The following is a 19,179-nucleotide window of genomic DNA, read 5'->3' as shown; positions in this document are numbered from 1 at the left end:
TTGACCATGGTTGATATACCACACGTATTTTTATGGCATCATCGCCTTGGGCATATGTCCTTAAAGGGAATGGAAATGCTTACTCATTTGCAATATCTTCCGCCTCTTGATTACAAATGTTTTGATTCTTATGACCATTGTCTTTATGGCAAGCAGACACGCAATTCTCATAAGAAGTCTTGATTACAAATGTTTTGATTCTTATGATCATTGTCTTTATGGCAAGCAAGCACGCAATTCTCATAAGAAGTTTGGCATTACGTGCATGGATGAGCCTCTGGCTCTTATGCATTCTAATGTATGTGGTCCCATGCCTTGCCAGTCATTGGGTGGCGTGTGTTGGAAATAAAGAGCCACCATGCCTTTTATACGTGCTGAAGTATGAACACACCCTTAGCACTTGCACTTTACATATATCTATCTTAAAAACCTAAAAGATGTACATAACTAATTGTATCCACACATTGTACATCTCACACTATCTACTCTCTATTGTTGCTCACCTCTCACTCTGTCTCTCTCTGCCATTGCCATTGCCATTGCTAACCATCGCATCTCCATTGTGCATTGGTCACTTCAAACTAGTACCAGAGTTGAAGATTATCGCAAGCGCACTTCCTGGAGCCAATTCGAGCTGTACCAATAGCACATCACAATCTTCAATAGGTTGCAAGCTGTAGATTGGTCACAGGCATCGGTTCACAAGTTAGGCGTTGCAAGTCCGCAGATGAGCGCAGGTGCCCATCAGCTCAGGTGACATCTTTCGCAGCAGCTCCCAGCTTAGTGCAAGTTGTGCAACAACCGTCGACAATCAACTTGTTTTTTTCATACAAAATTCATATTTTTTTAAAGATTTATCCTTGGTAAATTTTAACAGGCTGTCACATATGTGAAAGGTAGCCAATACATCCGTCACTTCAGCGTAAAGTATTTTGTGACTTTCATTAATGATTATTCACATAGGATCTGAGCATATCCCATTAAGCAAAAATCAGATGTATTGGCTACCTTTCAGTGTTGGCTTGCTCTTGTTGAGTTAGTACTAGTCTAGATATAAGCTAAAATGCCTAAGGTCTGATAATGGGGGTGAATATGTCTCTAAAGCATTGAGTAGTTTTGCGATGAGTAGGGTATTAAGCATCAATTGACCACCCCTTACACCCCACCCCAAAATGATATTGCAGAGCACATAGACAGAATGATTCACGAGAAATTCTGTAATATGCTTAGCTAGACAGGCTTACTGTAGCATTTTTGGGCTGAGGCAGTTACTACTACTGTACATTTGATCAACAGATCCTCATGCACTGCTATTGGTTGTCACGTTGCAGAGGAGATATAGTCTGGAAAACCTTCCTCATATGCGCATCTTAGAGTCTTTGAATGTGAGGCCTTTTGCCATGTCCCCAAGAACAAATGCAATAAGTTGGATCCTAAATCAATGAAATGCATCTTTCTTGGCTATGGGGATGCAGGAGAGATGGGCTATTGCCTATGGGATCCACAAGCTAGGAAGATCATTTGTAGCCATGATATTTTCTTCCATGAGGAGAAGATACATAAGCAGCCTAAGTAGGTAGTTGAGATATGCAAGGTGATATTTCAAGAGGATCCTTTTCTTATCGTACAACTAGCTAAACAGCTTGCAAATAATGTTCCAGTGGCCTATGATCCTGATGTTGGACAGGATGTATAGACCCCACAACCTATTTTGAGACGATCTACTAGAGATAGACGTCAACTTGCTTGGTTTGCACCCTCCATAGACTATGTTATGGTGACAGATTCTCGTGAACCTCTTATTAGGAGGCCATGCGTAGAGGTGATAGTCACTCTTGAGAGAAAACCATGCAGTCAAAGTATAACTCGTTGTAGAAAAGCCATACATGGGATTCGATTTCTTTGCCCAATGGGAAACATGCATTACCGTACAAGTGGGTACACAAGTTGAAGAGTATCCCTAGACACCCCAAGCCAGCATATAAGGACAGATCGGCTGCTAAGAATTTTAAGCACGAGCATGGTGTTGACTTTGATGAGGTTTTTTCTCCTATAGTCAAGATGATTACCCTACACTTAGTGTTGACCTTGGTTGCCCAATTAGATCTGTATCTCTATCAAATAGATATTAAGACGGCTTTCTTACATGGAGACTTGTATGATGAGATTTATATACAACCACCTAGGGGCTTTTAAGAAAAGGATAGGAAACACCTAGTATGCAAGTTGAGAAACCACCTTTATGGCCTTAAGCGGGCACCTAGGGAATACTACCATAAGTTCAATGCTTTCATACATTCGCAGAGATATACTCACAGTGATATGGATCCATGTTTATACGCGAAGAACGCCCATGATAATACCCTTATTATCTTGGTCCTTTATGTTGATAATATGTTGATTGCTGGGAGAGCTAGTGATGAGCTAGATACTTTGAAGACTCAGCTCAAGAAGAGCTTTGAGATGAAGAACATGGAGCAAGCCTCACATATTCTTAGTATGTGCATCGCTCTAAGGGGCTCCTTTATATATCACAGCAAGCATATATACACAAGGTGCTTGAGTGATTCCATATGCAGGGTGTTAAACCCATTGGCTATCCTTTACATTTCCATGTAAAGGTCAATCAAGCTGATTTTTCCCTCAATCAGATGAGTACAAGGTCAAGATGGCCAAGATCCCTTATGCATCCACACTGGGCAGTGGGAGTTGTGGCATGCTATATAGCTACACCTAGCCAACAACATTGGGACGCCATGAAATGTATCATGAGATACCACCAAGACACTACAAATATGTGCATTTGCTATGGTGACCAAGATACTACAATCGTGGGTTACACTAACTATGTATCCATAACATGCAAATAGTAGGAAGTCCACCTCTAGGTATGTCTTCACCTTTGCTGGAGGTGGTGTTTCTTGGATGTCTAGGGTGCCAAAATGCACAGCCTTATCTACTACTAACGTAGAGTATATTGTAGCCACTGAGGTTTGCAAGGAGGCCCTATGGTTAGGCCTAGTAGACCTTGGTATTATTGTTACTCCTGCACTGCATTCGGATTCTATAAGTGTTATTTAGTTGGCCAGAAATCTGATCTTCCATACAAAGACAAAGCACATTGAAGTGCACTATCACTTCATCAAGGAGGTGGTAAAGGACAGGTCTATTGAGCTTGTTAAGATCTCAATTCATGAGAATCCTGTAGATCTGCTCATAAAATTCTCTCAATTAAGCATTTTGCCTTCTTTAGGAAGATGATGGGCGCAGGATAAGATGCTGTCTATTTCTTATCCTGTTGTACTTTATGTACATTTGTACTTTCTCACTTTTTTTCTTATTCCACTTGGGCTCTACCTTTCAGAACACTGTCAAACACTAGTACAAGGGCAAGAATTGTCAAGCAGCAACGTGCAGAGCAACCGATGAGCAAGAGAGTAGGGCTCAACGGTGGGTAAGGCGGTGGTGGTGGCGGCAAAGAGATATGGCTCTAATACCACTGGTAAGTTAGGATTCAACAACACGCATGCACTCACACACACTCAATGAACAAATTAACAAGAGAGGAGTGCTGAAAGGTCACATCCTTTGTGTGAGAAATGTTAACGAAAATGCAATCCCTAAGGTGATAAGTACCACACCCACTGACAGATATTCACATGGGAAGAAAAACCTTTCTCCAGCTAGAAGGTAAAAAGTGTCCATGGATAAGGGAGTATTCCCGCTAGAACTACGTAAAAACATGATAAATATCACATATGCTCGCAATTCACCTTTGGTACTTTAAGGCTGGACAGACTCCAACAAGGCTAGTGGTGATGATTACAAGCGATCGACTACTGGCTATTGTTTTCACTTTTACTATCATAAACCAGGTGAGAATTGATTTGATACCTTTCTCACGATAAAAGTTGAAAATCTCTCCCCTCAACATTCTCTCTTTCTTTAGCTATTTCCTAAAGTTCCTCTCTACTATCTCTAAAACATGTGCATGCTGTGTCTTTGTGATCACTGTACAAGCACGCGTCTCCACCAATGCCACTCTAAAAAAGTGACCAAGAAGGTGCACAGTGTACCCCTTACAATCACTTGTACGTAACACCCTATAAAAGGAAGTCACGACAATGACAACGGCACAGACTTTTTGCCAAAACTACTCATTAAGGCACAAGCGTTGCATGGCTTTGGCCTCCTCTGTCTCATGCTCATCCCACTCATTTCATAGAGTGGACACCATTGTCTAGCGCAAGGCAGACCGCACGTTATAAAGGTGCTCTAGCAATAACCACACGTAAGCAAAGTGAGTTAAAGAAGGCTTCTTCAACTCCAATGTGCTATAAATTTCAGTCATTATAGCTATTGAAGGTGCTGAATTCAAGATGTTGTAAACCCTAATTTACAGTAGAAAGTAGGGTTTAGCAACTACCTCAGATCCCATGCTAGGAAATTGAAGGCCTAGTACTTGAAATCAGCAACTGGAATTCAAGGAATTGCCAGATTTTTCAAGAAGCCAACTATTTCAATCGAATTCTGGGTTCATTTTGACCAACCAAGGGTCAATTGGAAACCAATCTCCTATTAGACCAAGGGTTCAAGAGGCCAACCATCCCAATCCGGCTCATTTTGACCAACCAAGGGTTAATTGGATATCAATCCCCTATAAACCAAGGAGCAAATAAAATTGAAGGCTTGTTGGTTATTTTAGACAACAAGTTGTATTGGATTTTGAAGGAGATTGGAGCCAAATCTATGTACTTCATCTAATATTAATAGAAACTAAAGAAATACAGCGAGCAGCACCGGTTTTGGGGCCAACCAGGAGTCGACTATCCAAGATTAATTGATAACATTTGAATTTTCAATTTACGTAAATTTTATGCTTGTTGTAATTGGTACTTAATTAGGTCATTACCATCCTTTCAAAGAAGGAATGTTGTTTTTAGTGTGGGTCCAATATCATTGCCCCTGTTACCACTTAATCTTGGACAATGGACAACCCGTTGGCCCCAAACAGACACCCCTTGCGGTACTTCTTTAGCCTTTATTGCAAATGGATATAGTACAACTAATATTCTATTATCTCCCCGCTAATCCAAGTGCCTCTTGCTATCAAAACTGACCAGTAAGCGTTCAAACCAATTTATCCCTTGATATGTAGTTCTCAGTTTGCATGGGTGTTTCTACCACAAGTGGCAACCTTCTAAACCCAATTTTTAGTATTAAATTGATTTTTAAAATTAAATAATTCTAAAAATTAATTTCAACCCTTCTAACCTTGCCCAAAATTAAATGTGCCCATCCATAATTAAATTGGCTGGGCCATTTGCAACCTAGACTCTAGAGTAGTCCCCAACCTCTATTGACCCTTAGACTAGCATTGATTAATTAATTAATGCTTAGTCCCTAGTATCAACAGTTACATTTAGTGGCCAAAAAACTGTCCTAGGGTCCAAACTGGCACCAATCGATCACCAAAGCCCAACTTGCATAACTTATCTCAACTTTTGCCTTTGGCACCCACTGTATCCTCAAAGTCCTTAGTCTATTACCATGAAATAACTGCCATGTGCATCACAAGTGCTAAACAACCTTGCACATTTGATTAGTAACTCAATCAAATGTTACTAGCAAGATTAAAGCATCTAAAAAATTTTACGCTCCCCAACAAATAGAGCGACACCTTAAAAACAGCCATCAGATATAGCTATCAAGATAATCAACAATTGTTTTGCATCAACAAGCTTGCAAACCACCAGCTCCTCATCTTCTCTACTAAGGCCACCCTCACTCTCACCCTTGTACTGGTTATAAGCATCAATTCAGCTCTATGTATCAAGCATCCACAAGCCCATCATAAGACAAGCTTTCTTTGGCCTCTCAATCCGCCATGCACCTCCATAGGATAGTTCTCTCCCTACGAAAGGTTGCACGTTTCAACTCCTTCCATTTTCTAGTTGGGCTGTCAGAGCTCCACATCATGCTAACATAGATTATGACTCAACATCCACATAGACAACCGCTTTTCTAAGCATCACACTATTGACACACTCCCATGCCCCAAACTTAGAGCCATGTCCACCTCAAGTGGCACAACTCCCCTAGTCAAAGCATATAATCGCATAAGTATTTACGGCATAATCCTTGTATTCCATGCCTATGATCCCTCAAGCCGATCCAATCCCTTGTCATACTCTCTCTCCATGTAGCCCATACCCTATCCATCAATACCTCATTCTGTCTTGCACATGACCAACATGTAGACCAACTTTGAAAAGCAACCATCTCCAATGCAACTAATCCAAACTATCCACACAACCACCATCTTTGGCCCTTCATGCTATCATATTCACCTTTATGACAATACACATGCTCCCAATGTTAAGATATTGAGCCTTCAACCTTAACACCAAGATTAGTTTTGCATCCGGTCAAAAACTCAAAAAATATACTTGTCGCAGCGCATAGGGTTGAAGGTCACCACAGGGGTTTGGCAAGAAAACTGAACAATATAGATGGAGATGTGTCTTCAAGAGATAAGTAGATTAGAGTGAATGTTTGAAGGTTCAAGAGGTACTTCACGGTCAATCACAGCGGTTTGAGAAAGAAGAAGGTATAGGGTTTCAAGAGCTTAGACTCCGGAGATGGTAGAGATAAGAGAAGGGTTGAAGGTTTTAAGCCAAGTTCTTAAAGATGTTGATAGAGCTTCTAGCTGCATGTTCTTAGCAAAGATCACAAGAGTATTATCTCAAATCAAGCTTGTTTTCTTGACTATAAGAGCAATCACCAATTATAAAATCAAGTACAATATGCTGTCATGTATCATAAACAACTCTACATCCCATCATTCATACATGATGCCATAGAATGAATCAACTTTGCATGATTACATTCAATATAGACTGTTAGGAACAAAGGCTTAAGAGTCAATTACAAGGCTTGTAGAGCAAAGAGACTTGCTTCAAGAGAGCTTTAAATTGAGTTCCTAATAAGGATAAATTACCACAGCCAAAAAAAAAGAGAAAAAGCTCCTCTTAATTCAACTCAAAGCATCTATGAATTATCTACAAACATTGCCCTACCACAGGGGCACATAATACTTGCATATTTTGACAATATGTCTTCTGTAGAGTAAGAAATAAATTAAAACAACAATGTTGTAGCTAATTCTCTGAATATGGCTAAAGATATCAGCCCCAAATCAGCCCAAATATCTTCCGAAATTCACTTGTAATGATAGAATAAACTTCCCCTAACACGGTGTCCGTGCATTTGGTGTTGAGAGTCCACCACGAGAGTAAGAGAGAGCAGAGTGAAGATAGATTCAGGGAGAGGAGTAGACGGAAGAGAAGGGGTTCGAAGAAATTGAAGACGTAGAAGAATACTCCCAAAAAGAATTAGAAAATGTAGAATAATACTAACAAAGATGAAGCCTGTCAGTTTCTTTCAGCATTATAAGAAGATATAACTCTAATAGACAAAAACGTGTATAAAATAATACATTCCTCTATGCTACTCAGATCGCCAATCTGATGCCTCCATTGGCTCTAAAAAGGGAGGGTAAAATACCAATACACCTGGCTAGAATTCTGCCAGATCACTCCTTCTTCATCTCCCCCTTCAGAGTGTTGTTCACTGCCTAAAAACAGCAATCGCACATCACGTGATTTCGTCAATCTCTCTTTTTACATAAAATCCTCTCAAATTGGCTGAAAGCTTCATGCTTTCTTTTACATGTCATCCTAATCTAGAAGTTGTCTACAGTTTTATGGATTTTTACAAGAGATAATATCTAGAATATCAAAAATTGGCTAAAATCTAATATTTTGGAACCATGGACACTAACACTAATGTCTAAAATGCCATTGGCTCTAAATCAATAAGAAAGCCACACTCTAGAATTTTTTTAAACGGTGCGTGCGTAGCAGCACGACATCATGGCTCCGAGAAAAACCTTGCTAGCCATGGGAGAAAAACCTAGAATTCTTCCCTATGAAAACTCCCAGAAACTAGTTGCTAAACCATCCAGATCCTTCCCACTAAACAGCCCAAAACCAGCCATGTCCTTGCTCTCCATGGCTTACCCATGTGTCAGATCTCTATCCCTAGTTGAATTGCAGCTCTTGGAAATAGCCTCACAGCATAGGCAAATAGGCATGTAATGAATGCTCCGCACAAAGGACATAAAATGACATATAATGCCACATATGCTTCAGGCCAATGGTATCTAGGGCTGAAATCTACCACGTGATCTCACAATGTGCTCCTACTTAGGTTGTAAATGATTCAATGCTACACCAGATCTACCAAAGTGAAGGTAGGCAAGTGTGTATTTGCTTAGTTCTTCTTTCTCCCACCCCCAATTAATGAAACTGCCATGTGCTAGTGCACTACATTAAGTTGTCCTTCCCTCACTCCCCATTACGCAATTACCTAAAATACTAAACCGCACAGGACAACTGAAGGTAGGTCCACCAACAACATAGTAGCTCATGCAGAGGCTATGGATCACCAAGAACAAGGTCGGGCAGTTCGATGTTGAGTCTTCTGTCAAAATATGTCATATGCCCAAAATTGATTATTCCTCATGCTCCTACAACCCTAAAACTAGAAAAATGCCATGTGCAGGTGCATGCCCACAGATAAGTGCGGAGACTCTTGCGTGTGTGCGTGACAGAGAGAGAATTCTTTTACTACTCACAATAATTTCATAGTTACTTGTGCTCCTACTACCCCTGGTACTAGAAAAATGTGAACATGCAAGCGGATGTACAGACACGACCACAGAGAGTCTCGTGCACACATGCACGAACAGAGAAGACAATTCTGTGATTACTTAGACATCAAAAGTAGCATGAAACAAAGCGATATACCTTGAGTAGCCCAGTTCCACGGTAAAGCAATGATGATGACAGCGACCTGGGAAGGCTTCCCCCAATTGTACCCTTATTGATGGAGGTGTGAGAATCCACGGGATTGTGAGGAAAGGCGCTGTAAATTGACCGTTTTTGGATTGACGCGACATCAGCCGAGGCCCAACAACACTGCGATTTCCTCCTGAAGAACTTGTGCCAGTGGACCGTTCGATTGAGGGGCGAAGCCATTCTTTCTTGTCACAGAGGAGGGATATCAAACAGAATGTGTTGGCCCAGACACAGAATTTCTTTGAAGAGGGCGGCTCTAGAAACCTGTCGTGAAGCACCAACGAACAGCCGAAGGTTCGTGCCAGAGATGCCGAGAACCTGAGTGTATTTTGATTGAAATGGAAATTGAACGACGACGCGTCTCCGCTCGAGATCCTAAGCTTGGATGAGAACGCGTCCAAGCTTCAGATTAACCTTTTTTATTACACGTGCAGCGGAGAGACAATTCTTATTTATCTTTTTTTTCTTAATTGTTTTGCTTTTAAATTTTAATTTTAATTGGACGTTAAAAATATAGCTTTTTATACGTGCAACTCTTACGTACTCCAACGTTGATTCTTATTTATCTTTTTTTCTTAATTGTTTTCCTTTTTAAATCGGTGTTTGGTAAGGAGGCTTTGCTTCTGTTGAAGTTTAAATTTGCTCTTTTAGGTTGTTTAGAACTCGATTTATATGTGCACCTCAGTAAAGGAATTTGAAGTTTTATATGCAATTCTTGCATGTTTGTTATGTAGTAATTTTCACTGATGATGTTTAGACATGCATCGTATTTCAAAGCGAAACGTATTTCGAAGCAAAATATGTTTGTAGATAAGTTTTTGTGTTGTTTAAATACATGGAGGATGTCAAAAGGAGAATATGTATGCATATATAGTTTGAGTCATTGATTGTGATTTTGAACATCATATTTCTTTTGGTCATAGGCGCTATGGCCATGTGGGAATAAGAACAGAAACGCTGCATTTTCCAAGGTGATATCTAGGTAGGGTGAGGTTCTTGTAGGCAAGCCGTCCATCCTGAACGTTGTTGTTCTTTCAACGAGTCGGTTATTATTCCATAATATGATACATATGAACTCGTGCTAATTGGCTCTTTGAAATGCCTATCTTCAGCTGGGCTCGACTACATTTTCGAGCAAACTATAACATCTTTCATTCTCATGATCTGCTTGGAGCATGGGGTCGAATGGAGAGCTTTCACAATGGAGCTCTATAATCCTTTCGATGGATTGCATGTTGAGGATGCAAAGCCCTGTCCTTGGATGTGGATATACTGCTATAGCCATGTACTTCTAGATCAATGGATTATGTAGCATGTTGAAAGTAAACACATCCACAACATTTAAAAGTAAACACATCCGCAATATCGGATGTAGTCAACTCAAATCTAGTAGATGGTTGTGAAAACGATCCATTATTCTAAGAGACTAAAGGGTTATTGAGAATAGATCGACAATCCAAGGTTCCGTTCGCAATCACTCTTGTCGTTTTGCAAACCAAGATAAATACATTAATGATGCTCAATAGTTGAAGCTGTGACAGCTTTGCATTGAGAACTCGTTTTGTGTATCTAGTAAGAGTGACACCATATATTTGTTTCTCTCTTTCTTCGCGAGACATGGTTAGCATTTAGTTATCATCATGTTGACTTCGTGTTATTGGCATGCAAGGATGAGAATAGTGCTTGACAAAGTTGTTGTAATTACTTGTATTTCTTCTGTAGATGGATCGTTCTTTTGCGAGTTAACAGCATGATGTTGTATTGTGACTATACAGGATGTGCACATTGTTAGTCTTCCAATGATGCCTTCACATTCTGTCGCCCAAGATGATTTAAATTTTTCTATATCGTACCAAGTTGCAACAAACGGTTTTAGTGAATTTTTTTTAAAAGCCATAGTTTTCCTTTTTCTAGAAGTCTTGAAGGATGCCATGTGACTTTGTTTCTTCATAGCGTCCATTGATGCTGATGAGAACAATATGTTTTATCATAAAACTGCAATACACTTGTTCACTGAAGAACATGCTATACTTCATCATTTCATTTTTTTAAGAAGACATTTTATTTTTTTGACGTGCGAGGATAATTATTTTTTTCTTCTTAATACTAATTCTAATAAAATAAATAAATAAAATCAACAAACAATAACAGTACCTCAACAACTTTTAAAAAACTAAATGAAATGAGAAAACATGTTATATAGCATACAGAAGAGTTGGAACAAATCTGTTCGTAATTAAATAATTATGGAAGAAGGTGTTATTCTCTCGTCCATTCAAAATATCCGGTTTGTTGAAGTTTTATGTTTCCCTTTTTTTTAGTACATTTGAAAGTTCGTTACGCTTTTATTTTTGCCATACGTTCAAAAGATCATTTTCTTTTATTTTCGTTTTTTTCAGTACGTTTGAAAGTTCGTTTTCACCATATGTTTAAAAGATTGTTTTCTTTCATTTTCGTTTCACTACTATTTGCTAATCTTAAAAAGAACGAATGACGAAGATTTAAATCTAACCTTAATAAACTAAAAAGACAAAAGACATGAAATGAGAAAATATTTTATATAGCATGTCGAAGAGTTAGCACAAATCTCTTCATAATTAAATAATTATAGAAGAAGGTGCCATCCCCCCTACATCCATTCAAAATATCCGGTTTGTTGAAGTTTTACGTTTTCGTTTTTTTTTGTATATTCGAAAGTTCGTTACGCTTTCGTTTTCACCATACGTTCAAAAGATCGTTTTCTTTCATTTTTGTTTCACTACTATTGACTAATCTTAAAAAGAACGACTGACGAAGATTTGAATCTAACCTTAATAAACTAAAAAGACGAAGGACATGAAATGAGAAAATATTTTATATAGCATACCAAAGAGTTAGCACAAATCTCTTCATAATTAAATAATTATGGAAGAAGGTGCCATTCCCCCATCCATTCAAAATATCCAGTTTGTTGAAGTTTTACGTTTTCATTTTTTTCGGTACATTCAAAACTTCATTACGCTTTTGTTTTCACCATGCGTTCAAAAGATCATTTTCATTTCACTACTATTTACTAATCCTTAAAAGAACAAATGACGAATATTTGAATCTAACCTTAATAAACTAAAAAGACAAAGGACAAAATTGTTTAAACTAATCCTAAAAAGAATGAATGATGAAGATTTGAATCTAACCTTTTAGTTTGCAAACGCAATGACCGATGAACGAACATACGCATCTCCACACACTTGTGTATGACCTTCCTCTCTCCTCAAATAAGAGATGAATTTCGTAATGAAGAGAATGGCCATATTACTTAACTCTCCCCCCTTTATATAGGCTTAAGGCTTCCCAACGTTCAAAGTTTTCCTTAAAGCTTTTTAAAGCTTTTGTAGTTTACAAACATGAAAAGCCTAAAAGCTTTCAAATGTTAAAGCTTTTCTTAAAAAGATTTTCTTCAATATTGGGTGTACGCTTATGTTTTCCTTCTTTAACCCAAAAAAATAACAAAAAAGATAATTACAAAACGTCATATAGCTACACTTGTAAAGATGTATGAAGGGACAAATGATGTATATCAAGAAAGGCTTTTGCAGTACAACAAATGTAGTTAGATAGAGGTCTAGTCTTGGAGCATTATGAGAAGGTACAACAAAGCAAGAGGAAAGACCAAATGAATCAAGGATACAAGGATATTGTTATTAAAGAAGGTAATTTAGTGATGTGTTATAATAACAAGTTGAATCATAGCTCTTAAAAGAATTTCTAAGTGAGATTCTAGGGTATGTACAAAGTGCTGAGAAGATATGCTAATGTCACCTATCAAGTGGTAGATCTATATCAAAAATTGTGAATGGATACATGTTGAAGAAATATGAACCCACGATGTCATGTGGTTACATGTTTAATGAAGAAAGAATAAGACATCCATATAAATATTCCAGATATATGTCTAGGAGATACTTATTCATGATCCTAATAGATTTTTTAGGTTCATAACTGGTCTCTAAAATAGTCTAAATATCCATTATTGAGTTCTAGTCTCCAAATGTTTAACTTGCTTCTTGTTATTGTTATTATCCTTCTTATTGCCCTCTTTTGAACCTACAATAAAAGCCTTACTAAGGTTGGATACACTAGTACCAATCTCCTAGAGTCACTTGCTAAAGTGTTTTAGCCTTTTGAACCAAAGGATCATGCTTCAAAACAACTGGAGCTAGTTTTTTCCATAGAAGGGTTTCCCAAACCTTACAAGTAAGTAAAACTAGTGTAGGAGATATCATACTTGGGAGATGGCAACTCAGTATAAGGAAAATCATTGCCACATCCTCTAATGAAATCATCCTACCAAAGGATGCAAGCTCATCCCGCATATCCTCCATCTTGTTGATGTGATCTTGCATAGAAAAGAAATCATCCACAAACCAATATATGGAGTTTTCTCTATGGTGATATGGTGGACTAGTATAATGAAGAGAGTTTTGTTCACACCTCCATTCCTGTTTTGAAGTTTGTGTATATGCACAATGACAAAATCTTGTAGAGTTGTAAAGAGAAAGAATCTCTCAAGATTTGTTAATTCAGTGACAATTTTGGATGGATTAAAACACATTCAAGGGATTATGTTGAGTATTACAAGGCTTCTAGTCTATGACTTGTACGACTATTTTGAGATTATTTTTGTAGTTTTGCCCACATTAGCTGGTAAACCATGTCTATTTCAATTAATTTGAGTACCCCAACAATCATATTCTGAATTTGGAGAAGAAAGTTAGAGCAAAAACAAGTAGTAGCAAGTTTAGGATAGGATTGTTGACTTTAGGGTTTAGTATAAGGTTTCTTCCATAAGGCTTCCACTTGCTTACTATTATTTCTTAGGGTCCATAGAAATTCCCTTCCCAAAAATGTTCTATTCCAAGAACTCAACTTCAATTTGATGGAAGGAACACTTTTCCAACTTTGCGTACATGCCTACTTCTCAAAACTTATTTGAGACTATTTTGACATGATACTCATGCTTCTCTTGGTTCTTAGAAAAGATCAAGATATCATCCAAATAGATCACAGTGATCCAAGTATTCTCAAAACATATCATTTGTCATACATTGGGAAAAATTCCTGGAGTATTTGTGAGACAAAATGGCATGACAACATAATCAAAATGCCCATACCTTGTGTTGCGAAAAGGCGTCTTCCATTCATCACCTTCCTTTATCCTAACAAGATTGTAGTGATTTACCAAGTAATTTACATGTTTCTTTTGGTACTCTTGATTCTTTCTCATGTCTTACTTCTTTCCTTGAACTCATGTGGTTTGTGGCTTGACACATACTCCCCTCTTGACTTTTGGTGAACCTAACGTGAAAAGCCATATCTAAGTTACGACAAGATGGAAGATTCAATAGTACATTCAAGGTCTACATGATCTATAGGATTGGGAGTTTTTTGACGACATAAAATAGATGTTATAAGCTTTCAATATGTACATGCAACAACTACAACAACAACAATTACAACATCAACAATAACTACAATAACAAATTCAATTATAGTCTTATGCACAATATGAAGTTGAAAAAACTAAAGCAATGGGGATTATAGAGAAGTAGATGAAGCTATTTGATGGTTGAAATAATTTCAATTATCTAAAGCTATGAAGCAAAGGTGGAATTCTTTGGGGTCCCTATGCACATAAGCTAGTACATTGTAGGACTTGTGACTCTTGTCTTGAAGTTGTGCATGAAAGAGATTTATGTGCAAGATTTTGGATGGTGAGAATTTAAGAAAACTTTGAAGGAAGAATACTTGTTTGAAGTCTTAAGAGTGATCACCCATCGTTGGTATTTCCAAAATGGGTTCATAAGCCCTTGGCTACATCGAAGCTCCTATAGAAGTTGGAGCTTAAATTTAGTCAGTTAGACAATGTGAAGCAGATGACTTTGGAGCCTAAGAAGGCACAGCTATTTTTATAGGTAGAAAATCATGTGCTACAAATAGAATTAGTGAAGTTATTTGAAGATGGAACCAAAGTGATGGATCTAAAGACAAATTGGCAGGATGCGAAGGATGATGTTCTATGTTGAATAAGAGATACACGTGGCACACTAGATTATAGATTACTTTGTTACTCCAGTCTCTTTTTCTATACCTTCACATGTATCTACTACCATATCTTCCCCAGCAATTACTCATATGCCTTTACTTATTTTTATGGTTAAACCACATGATTCTTTGGCTCCTCCTACCAAGGATGAGATCATGGATGAGATAACCAAAAGTATGAGGGAGCTATAGCTGAGGATGTCAAGGGCAGAAGAAAGAGTGAAGATTGCATGTCTATTTACATCATCAAGAAGTTCAGGAAGAGAAGCCTTCATTTGAAGATGTATGCGGTGTGATAGTAGTGTTCATGAATTAAAGATGGAAGGATTTGTGTAAGAAGTAAGTTAGGAATGCCCATTGCTACAAACTTTGGGAAAGGAAGCATGGAAAAACTTTTAGAGGATTTGTCTATAAAAACAACTTATATAGGTAGATACACTATATGGGTTGCAAATAAAAAAAGACAAAACTATGGTCATTTAACAAGCAGTATGTTTGCAGGAAAGAGAAAGAGATGAGAAGACAGCTTATTGCAAGATAATGATGGACTGTCAAATATAGATTTTGTTATAGATATTTTAGCTATATTGAAATTAGAATTATAGAGAGGTTCCACTTTTGTGCAAGTTCATCCCCTAGATATGTACCATGAGATTGTTAATTTTATACAACAAAAAGATTTTGATGCTGAGTTTTCTTGACAAAAGGGTTGTCGGCTTATTTATTTTAGCAAAAATAAAAGAGGAATGAATTATTTCAACCAAAAGAGTTGTAGAGGGCCAATGCATTTCAGACAAAACGGCGGTCGAAAGCTAATCCAATTTGGTAAAAAGAATTCAGGGTTGCTTTTATATAGAAAAAAAGAAAGAAGGCAAAAATATTTCAGCCAAATCTATTACAAGAGACTAATTTATTTTAGCTAAAAGAGTTGAAGGCTGATTTAGATCCACTAAAAAAGTGGTTTGTTGATTTATTTCAACAAATAGGAAAGAAATCTAAATTATTGTCATCAAAAGAGTCAAGTGATGATTATTCGTTGTTGCGAAAAGAGTTGTCTCTAACGGGCAAAGACATGACAAATCTACTTGTAGAGGAAGATGGTTCGCTTGAGGAGCATATGCTAGCCATTGATGTTTTGCCCAAAGAGGCCACTAAGCTTGTTGAGGTAGAGTCAAGAGAAGAACACGACATTAGGGAAATATGGACTCAAAAAGGGCATCAATAAGAAATTGATTAGGAATCCTTAATCTTGGATTAGTCTCTCTTCTATGGTCATCATTTCATGCTTTTTTGTCCCCTATTTTTTATTGTAGGCTCCACCTAGAAAGGAGGGGGTCTCCTTTTCTTTTCACTCTAGTAACTAGCCTTTTTCATCCTCCAACCACCCTTTCAAAAGTATCGCAAGAGTAACTCTGATTTATTTTTTGCCCAAAAATGTCTTTTTAAAATTTCTCATAGAAAATGGATTTTTTTCCCTCAAAATGTGCTCAATCATATTACAAGTTGAATTACTCATTTTTAATACACCTTTTTGCATTAAATAGCCTCCAAATTAGTTCATACTTTTTTATACCCTCATAAGTAGTTCCTAGGACCTTGCAAAGGTAGTTACATTCCCTCTTTATGTCCCACTACTCCTCCTAAGTGCCACATCAATAGGGTGAATTAATTACGACCCTAAAAAGTGTATTTTTTCCTCCTCAGTCACAAAAATCAATATTTTTCACTTCTAATAATGTCTAACCATATTATATAAGCATTTTTCATGTATCGTTTTGCTCTCTAATCCTTCTAAGTGATAAATTTACTCTACTCCATTCTCTCACCTACCTTACATTTCCTAATGGAACCCCTTAGGAACATAAGTAATCGTAAGAGGGAAGTGGATTTGCATGTTCTAGTGGATGAAGAGTATGCTCTTATAAATACCCCTTATTATAGCAAGTGTGGCCTAGATACAACAACCACTTCCCAATATTGTTTAGAGGGAAAGAAAAATATCAATCTTTGGGTAGACTGTTCCTTGTATCCTAACGACCCTAGCACTAGGCTAAATCCACCTTTTAATTCCACTTCTTCGTTGCTCACTTTTTGTTGGGGATGGTGAACAAGGTCTAGTAGGTTATTGCAAACACTTGGGTGGCAATCTTCAATTGCATCAATATTATCAATCAATGTTATTTAACATTCACCAATCTTTGTTAAAATCCTAGGGTTCTCAAAATGTGTTGCAAAAAGCCCTTCAAGATAAGAAAGACACTCTTTACGATGTCTGACATTTTTAGCACTCCTTGGCACTCTCCAATGCTCTTTGTGAGTTTTTGGTGCTTTATGATATTCTTTGGAGCTTTTGGATATGTTTTGGAATTCCTTTTGCTAGGTTCTTTTGATACTTTTTGTTACTTCTTGGCTTATGGTATTTATTGATGCTTCTTCCACTTCATTTGTACTAATCGACATGTATGAAACTTTAGGTGCTCCTAGTATCGTTCGATACTTCTTTATACTATTGCCAGTTGTATGTTTGGTTTAGGGTATTTATTTAGTATTAATTGGTCCTATTTGAATCTCTTTGGTAATTTTGGGTACTTTTTGGTGATTGCTTATTCTTTCACTTTGTTAAATTGTTGTTAGGGTACTTCTGGTATTGTCTTTTGTTATTTGGTCTATAGTACTTTTGATAATTTTTTATACTTCTTGGCTTATGGTTTTTATTGATGCCTCTTCCACTTCATTTGTACTAATCAACAAGTATGAAACTTTAGGTGCTCCAGTTATATGTTTGGTTTAGGGTATTTATTTAGTACTAATTAGTCCTACTTGAATTTCTTTGATAGTGTTGGGTACTTTTTGGTTCTTATTGCTTCTTTTTTCACTTTGTTAAATTGTTATTAGGGTACTTCTGGTACTTTGGATACTGTCCTTTGTTATTTAGTCTATAGTACTTTCGATTCTTTTTGGTATTTGAAGTTTTTTGGTAATTTTGGTACTGTCCGCCTTATGGTGTTTGTTGTTACTTCTTATGGTACTATCTGACTGGTAGGTATGGAGCTTGAGATGTTAGGGGTTTATATGTCTAATTTGTTGATGTGCTTTTACAAAAAGACTATGAAAAGTTTCAAACTGAGTGCACAGAAGGCTAGCTTCAGTTAAAGTTTGTCAACAAGCTCATTGCAAAATGTGAATAATGGAATGGCATTCACCTTGTTGCCTAGGCCTCATATTGTGGATGTTGAGAATACCATCCATGTCTTTGGGTATTGTGCTGCTTTTGTGGGGAGGCTTTGGAGTCCTCTTATGTTGTTGGTTGCTTCATGCTTTCCTGTCGACATCAGTACCATCCTTTATGCTTTACTGTTCTTTTGCAAAGAAGTGGCACTTATCTTAAGTTTGGTTGTAACACTATTATCCCTATAGAAATCTTTTATTTTCCTTTAGCAAGATGTTTGGTCCATTGCATGTATATGCATGTATTATTTAGAAATACATTATATAGTTAATAGAGTTGTATAATCTGTAAAATATCTTCATTATCTTAGTTACCATAGAAAAGAATCTTTTGTATGAAAAATATTTCATATGAAAGATACAACCCCCCCTTTTAATACAGTGGAGTCAATGATTCAAATTTTATTCATGGGGAAGAACTAAACCTATTGTAAAACATGTTTCCTAGCTTTAACCTATAGTAGCATTGGCACATCTATCTGCAAATACATACATACATACATACATACATACATACATACATACATACATACATACATACATACATACATACATACATACATACATACATACATACATACATACATACATACATACATACATACATACATACATGTGTGTGTATGTATATAGTATGTTTTAGACATAAATAAATAAATTAAAATAATGTTTTAAAGAACACTAGATATTAGTAATATTGGTGCTAGTTTGCACACATCCTATACCAATATGGTACTAGTGGACTTCCAATCTATGGTGACCATGAATATGCCATAGTAGGCTAAGAGCTAATGTGAGAGGAAGAAAGTTATCATGGCCTACAAAAGCCATGATAGACATTGAATTGAGGGGAGGAGAACATACTCACATCAATAAGGGTTTTAGGGAGAGGTGAGTTTGAAGAGAACAAAGAGGAAAAAGGCATTGTTTTTGGGAGGTGAAGATGATG

At 37.1% G+C, this 19,179-nt stretch overlaps 1 protein-coding gene across 2 annotated transcripts in view; it reads right to left on the bottom strand.

Annotated features, from left to right (window-relative positions):
• LOC148022896 (nifU-like protein 5, mitochondrial) overlaps positions 1 to 9,317 on the bottom strand; it is a 54,539-nt gene extending 45,222 nt beyond the window's left edge. Inside the window, exon 1 of one of the 2 annotated variants that reach the window (XM_087695841.1) lies at positions 8,871 to 9,317. In XM_087695841.1, coding sequence (XP_087551967.1) covers positions 8,871 to 9,101 — 231 coding nt within the window. In that variant the 5' untranslated portion in view covers positions 9,102 to 9,317. The remainder of the gene's footprint in view (positions 1 to 8,870) is intronic. The other variant, XM_087695842.1, reaches the window with a different exon arrangement.
• Positions 9,318 to 19,179: the final 9,862 nt, after the last annotated feature.

Source organism: Lygodium microphyllum, chromosome 16 (assembly GCF_053477565.2).
Source record: "Lygodium microphyllum isolate KBCC chromosome 16, Lygodium_microphyllum_v1.1.10, whole genome shotgun sequence".
NCBI lineage: Eukaryota > Viridiplantae > Streptophyta > Polypodiopsida > Schizaeales > Lygodiaceae > Lygodium > Lygodium microphyllum.
This window is presented reverse-complemented; position numbering and strand designations above follow the sequence as displayed.